Source organism: Lontra canadensis, unplaced genomic scaffold (genome assembly GCF_010015895.1).
Source record: "Lontra canadensis isolate GAN:19392208 unplaced genomic scaffold, GSC_riverotter_1.0 scaffold98, whole genome shotgun sequence".
Classification (NCBI taxonomy): domain Eukaryota; kingdom Metazoa; phylum Chordata; class Mammalia; order Carnivora; family Mustelidae; genus Lontra; species Lontra canadensis.
In genome coordinates this window covers 5847374-5867643 of record NW_022631092.1, presented here as the reverse complement: position 1 = coordinate 5867643, position 20270 = coordinate 5847374, and the positions used below count along the sequence as shown (strand labels likewise).

At 37.2% G+C, this 20270-nt stretch overlaps 2 protein-coding genes across 8 annotated transcripts in view; one reads left to right on the top strand and one right to left on the bottom strand.

Annotated features, from left to right (window-relative positions):
- Nucleotides 1-20270, top strand: part of NUMB (NUMB endocytic adaptor protein) — a 79873-nt gene that overhangs the window by 18048 nt on the left and 41555 nt on the right. The window lies entirely within an intron of this gene.
- Nucleotides 14301-14749, bottom strand: LOC116855077 (60S ribosomal protein L35a-like). Its single transcript, XM_032837452.1, has one exon. The coding sequence runs from the start codon at nucleotides 14692-14694 to the stop codon at nucleotides 14362-14364; it is 333 nt and encodes a 110-aa protein (XP_032693343.1). The 5' UTR covers nucleotides 14695-14749; the 3' UTR covers nucleotides 14301-14361.

Genomic DNA, 20270 nt, shown 5'->3' with positions numbered 1-20270 from the left:
AATTATAGAGAACAAACTGAGGGTTGATGGAGGGGAGGTGTGCCTGGGGAGGTGGGCTAAATGGGTGATGGGGACTAAGGAGGCCCTTGTAATGAGCACTAGGTATTATATATCAGGGATGAATCACTAATTCTGTTCCTGAAACCAGTATTAACACTATATGTTAACTAACTGGAATTTAAATAAAAACTTGAGACAAAGAAGAATTACATTTAAGTACATTCATAGATATACTGGCACAAGTGGTCATTAGCATTGTTTGATTGCAAAAATCTGGGGTGCCTAAGTGGCTCAGTCATTAAGCATCTGCCTTTGGCTCAGGTCATGGTCCTGGGGTCCTGGGATTGAACCCCGCATCGGGCTTTCTGATCAGGGGGAAGCCTGATTCTCCTTCTCCCATTCCCCCTCTCTCACTGTCTCTCTCTCTCTGTGTCAAATAAATTCTTTTAAAAATATGATAGCAAAAATCTGGAAACAAGTTAAATGCCCATCATTCTGGGATTCGCTTAAGAAATTATGACATCCAGGGCAGCCCTCTCAGGTCCCTTCCCTCTTTGGGAGCTTTATACTGTATCACTCCATAAACTTTGTACTTTGTACTGTATCACTCCATAAACTTTGAAAAAAAAAAGAAAGAAATTATGAAATCCATTAAGTGGAATTCTTTGCTACTCTTAAAAAAGGAACAAGGTATACCTATATTCATACATTTGGTAGAATTTTTTTAATACCTGCTATGTGCTGGGCATATGCTAAGTGGTAAACAAAAAGACATTTCTTGCTCTTGTAGAGTTTATAGTCTCCCCATGGGAGTACAGACTTAAATTAGATATTTGCTTTAATAATATATGATTTTAGGGGCACCTGAGTGGCTCAGTGGGTTAAGCCTCTGCCTTTGGCTTGCGTCATGGTCTCAGGGTCCTGGGATCGAGCCCCGCATCGGGCTCTCTGCTCATCGGGGAGCCTGCTTCCTCCTCTCTCTCTGCCTGCTGCTCTGCCTACTTGTGATCTCTCTCTCTCTCTCTGTCAAATTTTAAAAATATGATTTTAGACTGAGATAAATGCTTTTTAAAAAGGGAAGGCTAGGGGCACCTGGGTGGCTCAGTGGGTTAAGCCTCTGCCTTCTGCTCAGTTCATGATCCCAGGGTCCTGGGATTGAGTCCTGCCTTGGGCTCCCTGCTTAGCAGGGAGCCTGCTTCTCCCTCTGCCTGCTTCTCCTTCTGCCTGGTGCTCCCCCTGCTTGTGTTCTCTCTCTGTAACAAATAAGTAAATAAAACCTTTTTTTAAAAAGAGAGAGAAATACATAGGATGAAGTCCTGAACAGAGTTGCTTCTGCCCTCATGGAGCTTGGGGCCTGGCTTGGTGGCACATGGAAGTGTTCTGATTCCCCAAGCAGGTAAGCTCTTCAAAAAGAAAGGCCAAAAACTGTGTTTTGGAGGCATCTTTACATAGTCATAATTGACTAAATCATTGACTGAATCTTCAGTCCCTCTTCTCTCTCCAGAGGTTGGGAGGTGGGACTGGCAGATCCAAGCCCTTTTTTTTTTTTTTTTTTTTAAGATTTTATTTATTTGACAGACAAAGATCACAAGTAGGCAGAGAGGCAGGCAGAGAGAGAGAGGGAGAAGCAGGCTCCTCACAGAGCAGAGAGCCCGATGCAGGACAATCCCAGGACCCAAACTGAAGGCAGGGGCTTTGACCCACTGAGCCACACAGGAGCCCACCTTTAAAACCACTTTAATCACTGCTTGGTCCTCCAGGCAACCAGCTGCCTCCCTTAAATGCTTTCCCAAAGTTGCCCCTTTACATAACAAAAGACACTTTTATCACTTCTAATACTCAGGAAATTCCAAGGATTGGGGGAACTGTCAGTCAGAAACCGGACAAAGAGCAAATATATATGGGAAATATATTGTGGTCATCTGAATGACCAACTCTGTATTTCTTGAAGATCACAGTATCACACAGGCTTTTCTTATTTTGCATGTAACCAAATAGCCATGGTACAGAAAGTAGAGCTCTTGCTATTTCAATATTTCTAATAGCATAGGTCCTAATCCCCTGGTTTACCTACCATATAACAAGTGTCATTTGTAATTTCAGAAGTTTTGGGTGCACATTGTTAATGCCAAATGAAAAGTTGCTAACTGTACTTTATCAAGAAAGCACAAATGCACAGAATAAATAGTAAAATGGGAAAATACAGATACTAATGGAATTTTTAAAATTAAGATTCTATGCAAATAAACTTGAAAATACAGATAAAATTGGTAATACCCTTGGGTTATGTAAATGACCAAAACTGCCTCCCCCAAAAAACTAAAAATATAAAAAGACTAATTCGTGTAGAAGAAGTACTGTAATATGTAAAAGAATTATCTACCTCCTTTTTTCCACCTCCCACCCCTAACATACAGAGGTAACTATTAATTTAACCCTAACCCTAATTGTGTGTGTATATATATATGATGGAGTTAGAGTCCAATCTAAATAATGACAAGTTTTTAATCCATTCTAAGTGTCTAGTAGCACATTCAGATGTCATACAAGAAGCAGAATATCCTCTATGCATACTACCTACAAGTAATTTTCCAAGTTATTGTTACCAGAAATGCCTCCATATATTTCTTAAACACTCCCCTTTGAGAAACCACTGGTATAGGGCCTTACAGATTATTTTAAGGACTTTGGCTTTTATTTAGAGTGAAATGGGAAGCCGTTGGAGAATTTTGAGCAGGGGAATGACTTTATATAAATTATTTTTTAAAAATTTTTTAAAGGATCTATTTATTCATTTGACAGACAGAGATCATAAGTAGGCAGAGAGGCAGGCAGAGAGAGAGGGGAGGAAGCAGGCTCCCCGCTGAGCAGAGAGCCCGATGTGGGGCTCAATCCCAGGACCCTGATACCATGACCTGAGCCGAAGGCAGAGGCTTTAACCCACTGAGCCACCCAGATGCCCCTCTAAATTATATTTTTAAATGATTACTCTGATTCTTGTGCTGAGAATCAGCTGTAGAGAAGAGCAAGGGTGGAAGCAGAGAGATCAGTTAAGTAGCTGTTGTGAAAATCCAGACATGAAAGATGATGATGATTTCCATCAGGGTGATGGTACTAGAAGTGGTAAGAAGGGGTCAGATTCTGGGTGTATTTTGTAGATAGAGCTGATAGTATTTATTGATGGATTAAATTGTGAATGTCAATCAATAGAGAGAAGTCAAGGATAGTGCAAAGATTTTTGATCTGAGCAGTTGGAAGGGTAGACTTGCCATATATTATTTTGGGGAAGACTGTTGGTAGTAGAGTAGATTCATGAATGAAGGATAATACGAGCATTTAATTTTGATTGTATTATAAATGGTAACTTTTTAAAAATTTCATTTTCTGCTTATTGCTGTTATAGAAATAAAATTGACTTTTCAAAAATTGAGATATAATTGACATATGACATTATATTAGTTTCAAGTGTACAACATAATGATTTGGTATTTGTATATATTACAAAATAATACAATTGACTTTTTTTATTTTTAATTTTTTACAGATGACTTTTGTATGTTAAAATTGTATCTAGTTTCCTTGCTAAACTCACTTATTCTAGTAATTTATTTGTATATTCTTTTGGGTTTTCTACTAATACAGTTATATAATCTATGAATAATGTTGTATTTCTTACATTCTAATCTTTATACTTTTATGTATATATGTATGTATGTCCCTTCATTGCATTGGTCAGAGACTAATGTTTATAACTTTGGGTAGAATTGGTGATAAAAAGAATTCTTGCCTTATTCTCAGTCTTACCACAGTTTATCAGATTAAACAAGTTCCCTTCTGTTCTTGGTTTAAAAATTATTAAAATTATGAATGGAAACTAAATTTTGAGATGATTACATAAATTTTATCTTTAATTCTATTGGTAAATTATACTGGTTATTATAATTATATATATAATTATAATTATATATTTATATTTATAATTATAATATAAATTATTATATATTATAATATAATATCTTATATATATTATATATGTAATATAATATATTACAATATATATTATATTACATATATTATAATATAATATATAATATAATTATATATAAATATATTTATATTTATAATTATTTATAATTATAATTATAATAAATTATATTGGTAAATTGATAAAAATGATTTTTTGAATAGTCAGCTAACCTTAACATTCCTGGAATAAATTCAACTCATTATAGACAGATACTGATCAAGTTGAGTTTATTTAGTATATTTCTAGGTTCTCTTTGGTAATATTTTGTTCAGAAATTTCACATCTATGCTTTTGAGTCAGAATGGACTGTACTTTTGCTTTCTCATTTTGTCTTTGTTAGATTTGTGTTAAATGAACTGAGGCTGGATTACAGTTTTAGCAAGACTCTGTCTACTTCTGGTTTAGTTCTGGTATGGGGCCGTTCTTTTTGTGTGTTTAAGCTGAGATACTTTAGTGTTCACTGAAACCTATTCCTCTGGTTGGTCTGGAATTCTAATTCTTCACTCTTCCGCAAATTGAAAATGCCAAAAATTCATTCTTTTTAACATGTTTATCTGTTTCCTGTAATTCTTGTGAGTTGGTTTTTAGACACCTGATCAGATTTAATTTATTAAGCATTGCAGAATGGTGATACTTTAATTCTGTCATCCTTTCTTCACTTATCAGCTGTAATATTTCTATAAAGCAAAATCCCCATATCTACTGCTTGGTTAGCAGTGGTACAGTTTAACTAGAAAGTTAGGGTAATTTCATTTATGAAGGAAATATTGAGCCATAAGCAACGTTACCAAAATGGTTGACTGTTCATTTGATCAACTTTTTTTTTTTAATAACATTGTTAATGTATGTAAGACCAGTAAACTATAAATCATTACTTAAATAGGAGAGTTGCAGAAGTAATGTGAGATAGTAAAAAGAAGATAGATAGTTGAAAGAAGAAAGATCTAGGAGTGAAAAGATCAAAGGTCTATTCCTGGCTCTATTAATTTACTAGTTACATGACCTTGTGCAAATCATTTAACTTTTTTGACACCAATGCCATATTTGAAAGGTGAAGGTTTTGAGTCTCCTTAAGTTCTTTCTAACTTTAAACTCCTGTGATTAGATTTAATACATATACTTAGGTCAGATGACTCGTTCAATGTAATCGTACTCGAAATTTATACATAAAAGTAATCTGTTATAATTTGACTTAACTACTCCTCTTTAATTAAAGAACCCAAACAAATTTTGATATCATGTTCTACACATCTGCATCCTGTATTTGGAATATAATACAGGTTATGTATATCTGATAATATGCCTTACACCTTACAAATTGATTATGATGTCATTTTTTTGCCAATGTTGGGAACTGTTGACTGTATGTTCTCTCACATCAGAGCTGTGCATTCCTTCTCATGGCCTACATTACCAAAACAAGGGGGGAAGTCTACTTTTCAAATAATTTTTTCAAGAAAAGGAGAAATGACTTAATTCATCCAAGAATGAAATTCCACACACTAATTTTTCTAAAGTCCATTTTTGTGAATGAAAGTCCCTTACTCAGAGGGAGTTTGGAAAAGATACACAGACAAAAGAAGTCCTGGTGTCAAATATTTTAGCCATTAAAGCATAAATCAGCTGCAATTCTTCAGTGAGATAGTGTCTCAGAAGAGAAAAGAGACTTCTTTAATAATGTTTATTTCAGTGGGCATGTTTTTCTCATCATCTAGGAAGGCACAGCACTGATTTCCATCTCCACATTCCAAAATAGATTATGCAGTCTATATAGGAGATATTTTTGTTCTGTCTTTTCCATTAAGTCTTCCCCACCTTTTTTTTTGTTGGCATAAATACCCATAAGTGATCAGTTGAACTGATCAAAATAATGGAATAAAATCCCTTGTAAACACTTTGAAACCTATATTCGTATCTCAGCAACTAAAGGTAACTCTGAGACCCTAAAACCCTACTTTCTCATTTTATTATTTATTTATTTATTTATTTGAGAGAGACAGTACAAGCATGAGGAGCAGAAGGAGAGGGAGAGGGAGAGAGAATGTCAAGCAGACTCCACCCAGAGCATGGAGCCTGATGTTTTAACATTCATTCTGTAGGTCCAGACTCATAAAAAGCAGAGCATTAGAACTGAGAACCCATTGTAGAACCAGAACCTTCAGTGGGATTTATAATCAGTGAAATAGAGAACTAGAAGAAAAAGCAAAAAACAAAACAAAAACAGAAAACAAAAATTAAAAAAAAAAAGAAAAATAGAAGCTTGCCTCTGCTCACACCCTGGGTGAAAAAGAGGTGTCTCCCACCAAAAATTGAAACCATTGATCTGGACTTTATATGCTATAACCTGCATGGTGTAAGAATCCTGAGATTAATATACAGTAGGTCTTAGGCTACAAATACTCCTGTGGTACCTTTTAGAAGCAAATGTAAAACCACTGTATAATCCAGAAGGCATGATTTTTTTCCAGAAAAGTTGAGCTTCAGTAAAGATGAATTTACAATTTAAAAAAGAAAGTTATAAATCATATGTGGAAGTGATCAGCAGTTATAATAAGGATTATACAATAAAGGACAAGAAGATTAGCTCTGTAAGAACTTGAATTAAAAGACTATAGAGGACACTATAAAATATGTATATATAAAATCATTAATTAATTCAAACCATAAGGCAAAAATAAGACAATGAAAAAGAAGGAATAGATAGATCTGACAAAGAATCAAATCTAAGCTTCTGAAAATGAAAAATACTGTTACTATGACTGAATTTAGTGGGTAGATTCAGTAGTAGATTAGACTTGTTGAAAAGAGAGGTGGTAAACTGGAGATAGATTTGATGAAGTTACCGAGAGTGCAGCACAAGGTGATAAAGAGAAGATCCAAAAAAAGAGATGAGGAAGCCTTTGAACAAATTAAAAAGGCCCATAGTACTAACAGGCCTAATGAGAGCTCCAGGAGGAGAGAAGTAGAGGATTTCATTTAAATCAATACCTAGGAATAAACCTAACCAGAGAGATGAAAGACCGGTACTCTGAAAACTATATAACACTGATGAAAGAAATTGAAGACAATACAAGGAAATGGAAAGACATTTCATGCTTATGGGCTGGAAGAACAAATATTGTTAAAATGTCTGTAGTACCCAAACATTCTATACATTTAATGCAATCTCTATCAAAATACCAGCAGCATTTTTTACAGAGCTAGAACAACCAGTCCTGAAATTTATATGAAACCACAGTAGACCCCAAATACCCAAGGCATTCTTTAAAAAGAAAAACAAAGTTGGAGGCCTCACAATTCCAGACTTCAAGTTATATTACAAAGCTGTAGTAATCAAAACAGTATGATGCTGGCATAAAAATAGATCATAGATCAATGGAACAGAATAGAAAACCCAGAAAGGAACCCATAGCTATATAGTCAATTAATCTTCAACAAAGCAGGAAAGAATATCCAATGGGGAAAAGACAATCTCTTCAACAAATGGTGTTGAATAAACTGGACAGCAACATGCAGAAGAATGAAACTAGACCACCTTCTTATACCATATACAAAAATAAATTCAAAATGCATTAAAGACCTAAATGTGAGACCTGAAACCATAAAATTCCAGAAGAGAACACGGGTGGTAACTTCTTTGAAATTGGTCATAGCAAATTCTTTCTAGGTAGGTCTTCTGAGGCAAAGGAAACAAAAACAAAATGAACTATTGGGACTACATCAAAATAAAAACCTTCTGCACAACAAAGGAAACAGTCAACCAAACTAAAAGGCAACCTATGGAATGGGAGAAGATATTTGCAAAAGACGTATCTGACAAAGGGTTAGTATTCAAAATCTAAAAAGAACTTAAAGGGGTGCCTGGGTGGCTCAGTGGTTCAGTGGGTCTTATAAGCCTCTGCCTTGGGCTTGGGTCATGATCTCAAGGTCCTGGGATCGAGCCCCGCATCGGGCTTTCTGCTCAGGAGGGAGCCTGCTTCCCCTCTTGCTCTCTGCTTACTTGTGATCTTTCTCTGTCAAATAAATAAATAAAATCTTTAAAAAAAAAAAAACTTAAGAAACTCAAAACCCAAGAAACAAATTACCTAATTAAAAAATGGGTAGTAGAGGGGCGCCTGGGTGGCTTAGTCGGTTAAGCCGCTGCCTTCGGCTTAGGTCATGATCTCAGGGTCCTGGGATCGAGTCCCACATCAGGCTCTCTGCTCGGCAGGGAGCCTGCTTCCCTCTCTCTCTCTGCCTGCCTCTTCGTCTACTTGTGATCTCTCTCTGTCAAATAAATAAAATCTTAGGAAAAAAAAAATGGGTAGTAGACATGAATGGACGTTTTTCCAAAGAAGACATACAGATGGCTAACAGACACGTGAAAAGGTGACTAGCATAACTTATTATCAGGGAAATGCACATTAAATCCAAACTACAGTGTTATCTCACACCTGTCAGAATGGCTAAAATCAACAACACAAGAAATGACGGGTGTTGGCAAAGTTGCAGAGATAAGGGAAACCTCTTGCAGGGTTGGTGGGAATGTAAACAGATGCACCCATTCTGGAAAACAGTATGGAGGTTCCTCAGAAAGTTAAAAATAGAATTACCCTATGATCCAGCAATTGCACTACTAGGTATTTACCAAAAGAATACAGAAATATAAATCCAGAGGCATATATGCACCCTGATGTTTATGGCGGCATTATCTACAATATTCAAATTATGGAAGCAGCCCAGGTGTCCAACGATTGATGAATTGTTAAAGAAGATGTGGTATGGGGGCACCTGGGTGGCTCAGTGGGTTAAGCCGCTGCCTTCGGCTCAGGTCATGATCTCAGGGTCCTGGGATCGAGTCCCGTATCGGGCTCTCTGCTAAGCAGGGAGCCTGCTTCCCTCTCTCTCTCTCTGCCTGCCTCTCCGTCTACTTGTGATCTCTCTCTGTCAAATAAATGAATAAAATCTTAAAAAAAAAAAAAAGAAGATGTGGTATGTATATACAATGGAATATTAGTCAGTCATAAAAAATAGTGAAATCTTGCCATTTGCAATAACGGGAAGCTAGAGAGTATAATGCTAAGTGAAACAAGTAAGGAAAGACAAATGCCATATCATTTCACGTAAATGTGAAATCTAAGAAAGAAGCAAAGGGAAAAAAGAGACAAACTAAGAAACAAACTCTTAACTATACAGAACAAACAGATGGTTATCTGAGGAGAGGTGGGTGGGGGGTGGGTTCAATGGGTGATGGGGATTAAGGAATGCATTTCTTGTGATGAGCAGTGGGTGATGTATAGCAGTGTTGCATCACTATATTTTACAACTGAAAGTGATATGACATTACTAACTGGAATTTAAATAAAAACTTAAAAATAAAATATAAATAGGTAAAATGAAAAGAAATGAGCAAAGGATGTAAATTGATATTTCCCCAAAGAAGATACATAGTTGGCCAATTAGCATGTGAAAAGATTGATTAGGAGCATACAAATCAAAAACACAAGATAACTGCTTTACACCTATTAGGAGGATGGTATAATTTAGAAAGAGAAAGAAAATGAAGTGCTGGTGAGCATGTGGGGAAATTGAAACCCACATACATTTTGATGGGAATGTTAAATAGTGCAATGCTATGGAATATACTTGCTAATCTAGAAAGAAATGTACAAGAGTGTATTTGAAGGCTACCATAAAACTTCAGAGACAAAAGAATAAATACTAGATGGAATAGGTCAGTATTATCAGTTTTTCTCAGCTAGTGAACTTAAGGCAATCTTAATTAAAACACCAAGGTTTGAGTGGCTCAGTTGGTTAAGTGTCTTCCTTTGGCTCATGTCATGATTCCAGGGTCCTGGGATTGAGCCCTGAATCAGGCTCCCTGCTTAGCAAGGAGTCTGCTTCTCCCTATCCCTCTGTCCCTCCATCCCACTTGTGTGCCCTCGCTTGCTCTCTCACAAATAAATAAAATCTCAAAAACAGCAAGGGTGTGTTAGACAGGAATTGAACAGAATTATTCCAAAGTTGATATCAAAGATTAAAGACAGGAAATAACCAAGAAAATTCTATGGGAGAAAAATTAAAATGATCATGCCAAAACACATTAAAACTTACTTTATTTATTTATTTATATTAATTATTTTATTAATATATAATGTATTATTTATTTCAGGGGTACAGGTCTGTGATTCATCAGTCTTACACGATTCATAGCACTCACCATAGCACATACCCTTCCCAATGTCCATCACCCAGCCCCCCCATCCCTCCACCCCCCTCCACTCTAGCAACCCTTAGTTTGTTTCCTGAGATTAAGAGTCTCTTATGGTTTCTCTCCCTCTCTGGTTTTGTCTTGTTTTATTTTTCCCTCCCTTCCCCTATGATCCTCTTTCTTGTTTCTCAGATGCCTCATATCAGTGAGACATGATAATTGTCTCTCTGATTGACTTACTTCACTTAGTTTAATACCCTTTAGTTCCATCCACATCGTTGCAAATTGCAAGAATTCGTTTTTTGATGGCTGCATAATATTCCATTATTATATACCCCACATCTTCTTCATTCATCTCTTGATAGACATCTAGGCCTTTCCATAATTTGGCTATTGTGGACGTTGCTGCTATAAACATTTGGGTGCATATGCCCCTTCGGATAACTACATTTGTATCTTTGGGGTAAATACCCAGTAGTGAGATTCTGGGTCATAGGGTAGCTCTATTTTCAACTTTTTAAGGAACCTCTATACTATTTACCAGAGTGGCTGCACCAGCTTGCATTCCCACCAACAGTGTAGGAGGGTTCCCCTTTCTCTGCGTCCTGGTCAACGTCTGTCGTTTCCTCACTTGTTAATTTTAGCCATTCTGACTGGTGTGAGGTCCTATCTCATTGTGGTTTTGATTTGTATTTCCCTGATGCCGAGTGATGTGGAGCACTTTTTCATGTGTCTGTTGGCCATCTGGATGTCTTCTTTGCAGAAATGTCTGTTCATGTCCTCTGCCCATTTCTTGATTGGATTATTTGTTCTTTGGGTGTTGAGTTTGAGAAGTTCTTTATAGATTTTGGTAACTAGGCCTTTATCTGATAATGTCATTTGTGAATATCTTCTCCCATTCTGTCGGTTGTCTTTTGGTTTTGTTGACTGTTTCCTTTGCTGTGCAAAAGCATTTGATCTTGGTGAAGTCCCAGTAGTTTATTTTTGCCCGTGCTTCCCTTGCATTTGGTGATGTTTCTAGGAAGAAGTTGCTATGGCTAAGGTTGAAGAGGTTGCTGCCTGTGTTCTCCCCAGGGATTTTGATAGATTCCTGTCTCACATTGAGGTCTTTCATCCATTTTGTGTCTATTTTTGTGTATGATGTAAGGAAATGGTCCAGTTTCATTCATTAGCATGTGGCCGTCCAATTTTCCCAAAACCATTTGCTGAAGAGACTTTTTTCCATTGGACATTCTTTCCTGCTTTGTTGAAGATTAGTTGACCATATAGTTGAGGGTCTATTTCTGGGCTCTCTATTCTGTTCCATTGATCTATTTCTGTTTTTGTGCCAGTACCATACTGTCTTAATGATTATAGCTTTGTAACAGAGCTTTAAGTCCGGAATTGTGATGCTACCAGATATGGTTTTCTTTTTCAACATTCCTCTGGCTATTGAGGGTCTTTTCTGGTTCCATACAAATTTTAGGATTATTTGTTCCATTTTTTGGAAAAAAGTTGATGGTATTTTGATAGGGATTGCATTAAATGTATAGATTGCTCTAGGTAGCATAGATCTTTTCATAATATTTATTCTTCCAGTCCATCAGCATGGAACGTTTTTCCATCTCTTTGTGTCTTCCTCAATTTCTTTCACGAATATTCTGTAGTTGTCTGAGTACAGATTCTTTGCCTCTTTGGTTAGATTTATTCCTAGGTATCTTATGGTTTGGGGAGCAGTTGTAAATAGGATCAAATCCTTAATTTCTCTTTCTTCCATCTTGTTGTTGATGTATAGAAATGCAACTGATTTCTGTGCTTTGATTTTATATCATGACACTTTACTGAATTCCTGGATGAGTTCTAGCAATTTTGGGGTGAAGTCTTTTGAGTTTTCCGCATAAAGTATCATATCATCTACAGAGAGTTTGATTTTTTTTCTTTACCAATTCCGATGCTTTTTATTTTGTTGTTGTTGTTGTTGTTGTTGTTGTTGTTGTTGTCTGATTGCTGAAGTTAGGACTTCTAGTACTATGTTGAATAGCAGTGGTGATAGTGGATATCCCTGCCGAGTTCCTGACCTTAGGGTTGAAAAGCTCTCAGTTTTTCCCCACTGAGGATGATACTTGTAGGTTTTTCATAGATGACTTTTATGATATTGAAGTATGTACCCTCTCTGCCTACACTGTGAAGAGTTTTGATCAAGAAAGGATGCTATACTTTGTCAAATGCTTTTTCTGCATCTATTGAGAGTATCATATGGTTCTTGTTATTTTTTTTATTAATGTATTGTGTCACATTGATTAATTTGCGGATATTGAACCAACCTTGCAGCCCAGCAATAAATCCCACTTGGTCATGGTGAATAATCCTTTTAATGTACTATTGGATCCTGTTGGCTAGTTTTCTGGTGAGAATTTATGCATCCACGTTCATCAGGGATAGTGGTCTGTAATTCTCCTGTTTGATGGGGTGTTTGTGTGGTTTTGGGATCAAGGTACTGCTGGCCTCGTAAAATGAGTTTGGAAGTTTTCCTTCCATTTCTATTTTTTGAAACAGTTTCAGGAAAATGGGTATTAATTCTTCCTTAAATGTTTGGTAGAATTCCCCTGGGAAGCCATCTGGCCCTGGGTTTTTGTTTGTTGGGAGATTTTTGATTACTGCTTCAATTTCCTTACTGGTTATGAGTCTGCTCAGGTTTTCTGTTTCTTCCTGGTTCAGTTTTGGTAGTTATGTGTCTCTAGGAATTCATCCATTTCTTCCAGGTTGTCAGATTTGCTGGTTTATAGTTGCTCATAATATGTTCTTAAAATTGTTTGTATTTCTTTGGTATTGGTTGTGATCTCTCCTCTTTCTTTCATGATTTTATTAATTCGGGTCCTTTCTCTTTTCTTTTTGATAAGTCTGGCCAAGGGTTTATCAATCTTACTCATTTTTTCAAGGAACCACCTCCTGCTTTGGTTGATCTGTTCAACTGTTCTTTTGGTTTCTATTTCATTGATTTCAGCTCTGATCTTTATTATTTCTTTTATGCTGAGTTTAGACTTTCTTTGCTGTTCTTTCTCCAATGCCTTTGGTTATAGGGTTAGGTTGTGTACATGGGACCTTTCTTGTTTCTTGAGAAAGGCTTGTATTGCTATATACTTTTCCTCTTCAGACCACCTTTGCTGTATCTCAAAGGTTTTGAACAGTTGTGTTTTCATTTTCATTTGTTTCCATGAATTTTTAAAATTCTTCTTCAATTTCCTGGTTGACCCATTCATTCTTTAGTAGGATGCTCTTTAGCCTCCATGTATTTGAGTTCTTTTCAACTTTTGTCTTGTGATTGAATTCTAGTTTCAAAGCATTGTGGTCCGGAAATGTGCAGGGAATGATACCATTCTTTTGGTACCAGTTGAGACCTGATTTGTGTCCCAGGATGTGATCTATTCTGGAGAATGTTCCATGTGCACTAGAGAAGAATGTTTATTATGTTGGTTTGTGATGCAATGTTCTGAATATATCTGTGAAGTCCATCTGATCCAGTGTGTCATTTAAAGCCCTTAGTCCCTTGTTGATCTTTTGCTTAGATGATCTAACCATTTCAATGAGGGGGATGTTAAAGTCCCCTACTATTATTGTATTATTGTAGATGTGTTTCTTTGGTTTTGTTATTAATTGGCTTATATAATTGGCTGTTCCCATGTTAGGGGCATAGATATTTAAAATTGTTAGATCATCTTGTTGGATAGACCCTTTAAGTAGGATATAGTGTCCTTCCTCCTCTCTTGTTACAGTCTTTGGTTTAAAATCTAATTTGTCTGATAAGGATTGCCACCCCAGCTTTCTTTTGCTGTCCATTAGCATCTAAATGGTTTTCCACCCCCTCACTTTAAACCGGGAGGTGTCTTTGGGTCTAAAGTGAGTCTCTTACAGACAGCATATTGATGAGTCTTGTTTTTTTTATCTAACTTGATACCCTGTATCTTTTGATTGGGGCATTTAGCCCATTTACATTCCGGGGGGGGGGGGGGTAACTGTTGAAAGATACGATTTTAGTGCTATTGTATTGCCTGTAAGGTGACTGTTACTGTCTATTGTCTCTGTTCCTTTCTGGTTTATGTTGCCTTTTTTTTTTTTTTTTTTTACAAGAGAACAAATCTACACCTTTATTTACTTTTCATTCAATTTAAATCCTTGAGGGGTATAGCATCACACGGATTCTGTGGCCAAAGGCTTTAGCAGGAAGGTTGCTTCGGAATTTGGCACGAACCATGCCGCTGTTTCCATGAGCACGAGTTACTTTTCCCCAGATTACTCTGGTTTTGTTTGGTTTGCCACCAGGAGTCACTGTGTTGTTCTTTGCTTTGTACACGTAAGCACATCTCTTGCCTAGATAGAATTCCGTTTCATCTCGAGCATATACACCTTCAATTTTAAGAAGAGCTGTGTGCTCCCTTTGGTTGCGGAGACCCCGCTTATAGCCAGCAAAAATGGCCTTGGACCACAGCCTTCCAGACATTATTCGGCGTTTTAGAGGAGTCCTGTTCCCAGCAGGCCTCGACAGGCCCCAAAATGGCGGAAAAAGCTGGTCTATGTTACTTTTAGGCTCTCTCTTTGCTTAGAGGACCCCTTTCAGTATTTCCTATAGGGCTGGTGTTTGCAAATTTTTTTAGTTTTTGTTTGTCCTGGAAGATTTTTATTTCTCCTTCTATTTTCAATGACAGCCTAGCTGGATATAGTATTCTTGGCTGCATATTTTTCTCATTTAGTGCTCTGAACATATCATCCCAGTCCTTTCTGGCCTGCCAGGTCTCTGTGATAGGTCTGTTGCTAATCTAATATTTCTGTTGTTGTAGGTTACAGACCTCTTGTCCCCCGAGCTTTCAGGATTTTCTCTTTATCTCTGAGACATAAGTTTTACTATTAGATGACAGGTTGTTGACCTATTTTTATTGATTTTGAGGGGGGTTCTCTGTGCCTCCTGGATTTTGATGCCTGTTTCCATCCCCAAATTAGGGAAGTTCTCTGCTATAATTTGCTCCAATATACCTTCTGCCTCTCTCTTTCTTCTGCTTCTGGGATCCCAATTATTCTAATGTTGTTTTGTCTTATGGTATCACTTATCTCTTAAATTCTCCCCTTATGATCCAGTAGTTTGTTTCTCTTTTTCTCAGCTTCTTTATTGTCCATCATTTGGTCTTCTGTATCACTGATTCTCTCTTCTGCCTCATTTATCCCAGCAGTTAGAGTCTCTCTTTTTTTAATTGCACCTCATTGATAGCCTTTTTTATTTCAACTTGGTTAGATTTTAGTTCTTTTATTTCTCAAAAAAAGGATTCTCTAATATCTTCTGTGCTTTTTTTCAAGCCGTGCTAGTATCTTTATAATAATCGTCATTCTGAACACTAGTTCCACCATCTTACTAATGTCCATGTTGATTAGGTCCCTGGCAGTCAGTACTGCCACTTGTTCCTTTTTTTTTTTTGAGGTGAATCTCTCCCTTTTGTCATTTTGTCCAGAAAAGAATAGATGAATGAGAGAACAAAATGCTGAAAAGGTAACAATGACCCCAGAAAAACACACACTAACCAAATCAGAAGAGACCCAAAATTGGGGGGGAAATATAAGGGGGAGAAATATATGTATATATTATGAATGATCAGGGTGGTGAACAGAATAGAGCCATACTCTAGATTTTGGTTGTATTTTGGTCTGTTAGAAGAAACTGCCTCCCAAAATTTTAAAGAAAGAAAATCATACGCGTGCGTGCACACGCACACACACACACACACACACACACACACACGAATAAGGGTAAATACAATGAATGGATGAACTATGACTATAAATATGAAAATTTAAAAATATTTTTAAAAAGGAATTGATAAGACGTTGGTTGAAAAAAAGAAAAAAATTTTAAGTAAAGGAGAACGTGATCAGGCAGGAAACTAGAACAAACCATACACTAGATTTAGGGTATATTTTGGTCTGTTAGAAGAAACTGTATCCCGGGGTGCCTCGGTGGCTCAGTGGGTTAAGCCTCTGCCTTTGGCTCAGGTCATGATCTCAGGGTCCTGGGATCGAGCCCCACATCGGGCTCTCTGCTCAGTAGGGAACCTGCTTCCCTCTCCCCCCTCTGCCTGCCTCTCTGCCTACTTGTGATCTCTCTCTCTATCAAATAAATAATTTTTTTTAAATCTTAAAAAAAAAAAACTGTATCCCAAAATTTTAAAGAGAGAAAAACTTATATATACACAAAAAATAAGGTTAAATACAATGAAGGGGTAGAATATGACTATGAAAATGAAAATTAAAAAAGATTTTTAAAAAGGAATTAATAAGATGTTAAACGAAAGAAGAAAAAAAATTAATTTTTTTATTCACATATAATGTATTATTAGCCCCAGGGGTACAGGTCTCTGAATTGCCAGGTTTACACACTTCACAGCACTCACCATTATAGCACATACTTTGCCCAATAAAATTTTTTTTTTAAAGTAGAAAAAGAAAAAAAAATTTTAAATTCAAAAAATTAATTTTGAAATACTAAAGAATCATGGGGAAAAAGCCAAAAATTCTGTGTGCTGTATTCTCCTAGCACTGGAGTTTTGTGTTCTCATTGATCAGTAAACTTGGTCATGGCTGGATGTTCTTGCTGATTTTCCAGGGGTTAGGCCTGTTGCAGTGATTCTCAAATGTCCTTGCCTGAGGTAGAATTGCACCACCCTTGCCAGGGGCCAGACTAAGTAATCTGCTCAGGTTTGGGGTTTGCTTTTGGTAGCTTTTGTTTCCTGAAAGCTTTGCATATAACTTTGGAGGATGGGAATGAAAATGGCTGCCTCCCAGTATCCAGCCCCGGAGGAGCTGAGAGCTTGGGCCCCACTCCTCAGTGAGACCTTAGAGAAAAGCAGTCCATCAGTCCTGTGTCCCTGGTCTCCGGCTGACTCTGTGCTCACCTGTACTGTGACCGAGCGTTTCTGTCTCTGGCACACAACCCCGTTTGGAATGTCCAAACCCAGTAGATTCCTGCAGTGTACTCCCATGCTGCTCCTCCAGGGGGAGGAAGGGGAGTCTCCCTGGATCTGTCACTTGTTGGGTCCTTGATTGAAGAGTAGTGACTTAGTTGTGCTGTGGATCACGATTTATGAAAACCCCAAGCTGAGAGCCCACTCCTCAACTCTGTCTTTGCAGCCAGCTTCCCTGCTCCAATACCTGAGAGCTCTGCCACACTCAGGTACCCCCTGTCTTTCCGTTGCCCCAAGGGACCTGAGACCCCCCACTGTCCCAGTGAGGATTCCACTCCCCATTTAGCCTCTGGAGTGATGTTCGTTCTGTGGAGCAGACTTCTAAAAGTTCTGATTTTGTGCTCTGCCACTCACTTGCCGGGAGCTGGCTGATGGAGACTCCCTCCTCTCCCAGCCCCCATGGTCTGTCTTCCCGTATATCACCTAGGATTCACTACTCTACATGTCCTGTCTTCCAGAAAGTAGTTGCTTTTCTGTTCGTAGAATTGCTGCTATTCTTTGATCTCCTGTTGTGTTTGTAGGTGTTCAGAATGGTTTGATAACTAGTTGAATTCCTGGGACCAGACGAAATTTAGATCTCCTACTCCTCTGCCATCTTGCTCCTCCCCCTTATTAAAAGAGTCTTAAACTATAATAAGTCAAAATAGGAGTAACAGTAAAACAAAATAGAATGTCCAGGATAATGTAACTTTTAATAATATGTATTTGGCATTTCAAGTCAGTGATTAAGGATAGAGTAAAAAACAAAACAGACTAAAAGAATTTAACAGTATATAAAACAAGTTGCCAAGAATGAGATGTCAGAATTTCTTAAGATGTCAGAACAGTGGTGTAGGTTTTACTATTTTCCACTGCTTTATTTTCCTTACTTGTTGGGCCAGGAAATTAAGAATATATTTTTGGTATTTAAAAAAGGCCAGATATCAACAAAACATAAAGAAATCGTCTTTAGAGCTTAATTCATCCAGAGAGGTATTGAAACATCCATTCATCATTGTCTTCTAAGCTGAAAAATAGAGCTTTCCAGAATTTGAGTGTAGGGATGCCTGAGTGTCTCAGTCAGTTAAGTGCCTGTCTTTGGCTTAGGTCATGATCCCAGCATCCTGGGATCAAGTCCCACATCAGCCTCCTTGCTCAGCGGGGAGCCTGCTTCTCCCTCTGCCTGCTGTTTCCTCAGCTTGTGCTCTCTCTCTCTCTGAGAAATAAATAAATAAAATCCTAAAAAATAATAATAATAATTTTAGTGTGATATTCCTGTCACTGTAGCATCTGACTGTTGAGAACCAGCTTCAGTGAGGGAGTACTCTGTTATTTCTTGAGTATGAAATCAATCTGAAAATCTAGAACTAGTTGACAGAACTACCAAACACTTGACATTTCTGATAGCCTATAATTTTGAGTTAGTATTTTTCTAATTTAATAGGAAAAAGATAAGCAAAGATGACTAAGTATGGAATCTGTGTTAAAGCCAGACAGAGGTACACTGTAGTGAGCCAGACAGAGGTACACTGATGAAAATTTGCTATCAGCATCCTTTCTTATTGATATGAAACATTATTATTTTTAATGTAGTAGTTTAGAAATTTTCTAAAATTTGAGGTTCTTATGTATACTCAGTATCCATAATGGATTCAGTGGTATTGAATTTGAGAAAACAGTACTTTACCACTGTACATCATCTGTAAAACCAAAGAATGTAACTAAATGTGGATCTAGATAGAAAGTGTAAAATTTATAGCCAAATTCATTGCATTTGAGAATCCAAAATAGAATATGTAAATATTTATCTTACTGGATTTCATGTTATTCAGATTTGCCCTAAAGAGATTATATTCTTTCAACTCAGATTTGCCCTAAAGAGATTATATTCTTTCAACTTATATTCTTTCAACTTATATATGGTACATTATTTGATTCACTAAAAAGTGAGCATTCTTCCTGTTTATATAATATTTAGAATTACAGCTCTTAGAATTCTTTAGATATTTTGGTCTTAGTTTATGATCGTTATGATTGATTCCTCAAGTATTTTGTTACCTGAAGTCGAGTACTTTCCTAAATTTATTTTAATTCATGGGTTTTATGCACTTACTCAGTATTGGAAAGATTTGAGTAAAAGTTAAAGATTCCATGTATGCATTTTAAGAGTGTTCTGGGTCAGGCCACTTGGGTTTGAGTTTTCACTAGCTGAATGACCTTGGGCAAGTTACTTAAACTCTCTGTGCCTGTGTGTCCTGGGGCTCTAGTTATTCTACTCTCCCATGAGTTCGCACCATTTCACATCCACGCAGGGCCAAATGATGGGAGATATACAAGGAGGGGAAAGAAGCAGAAAGGGCATTGGTTCATCTTCCTGGAATCACAATTTCACTATACCAAGAGGAAAGTTCTGCTCTCAGGCTCTTGCAGGTTTCCACTGCTACCACCAGTACAGGATAGCTTTGGGAGCTGGGGTGTGAGAAGAAAAATAAGAGATAAGTAAAAGGGAGAGAGATTCCTATACTCTCTCTGAAGATAAGGCATTTCCTTATTTGATCCTTGAGCCACAGCAAGAGTGCTTTTTCTAGAGTTCTTTCTTTGCGACAGCACACAGTTTTGGATTTCTGGCTGTATTAAGTCCAAATTGGAAGTATCAGAAAGGGGAAGGGGGAAAATGGAGCAGGAGAGTGGGAGGTAAACTCCTTGCCAGTTCAGAAATACCTTGGATCCTTGTATTCTTCTCAGACAACTTTTCTGCTCTTTACAAAAGGGACTTGAAATATGTTCTGTTCAGGTTTTATGGTTTCATTCAATGGGTGGGACAGGGAAGATTGAGTCTACTCAGTTGTACCCAGAACCAGATCAAATTTCCTTTTTAAAAGAGAGCATTTTGGTAATATTTTCACCATCCTGTCTTTATCTTTCCCAAGGCTATTCCCATACAAAGGTATAATTTGAATTGCATTACTGTCTTGGAAAAAAAAATACACTTGATTATCTCTCTGTTGACTCTAGAATTAAGTAGAGACTCATTCCAGCGTTCAGATTCCCCAGCTGTACATATCTCAAATCCTAGCCAAACAGGAGTACT

Bases quoted from the DNA above. Each gene is read 5' to 3' on its own strand.
- LOC116855077 (XM_032837452.1), bottom strand. From the start codon at position 14,694: ATGTCTGGAAGGCTGTGGTCCAAGGCCATTTTTGCTGGCTATAAGCGG.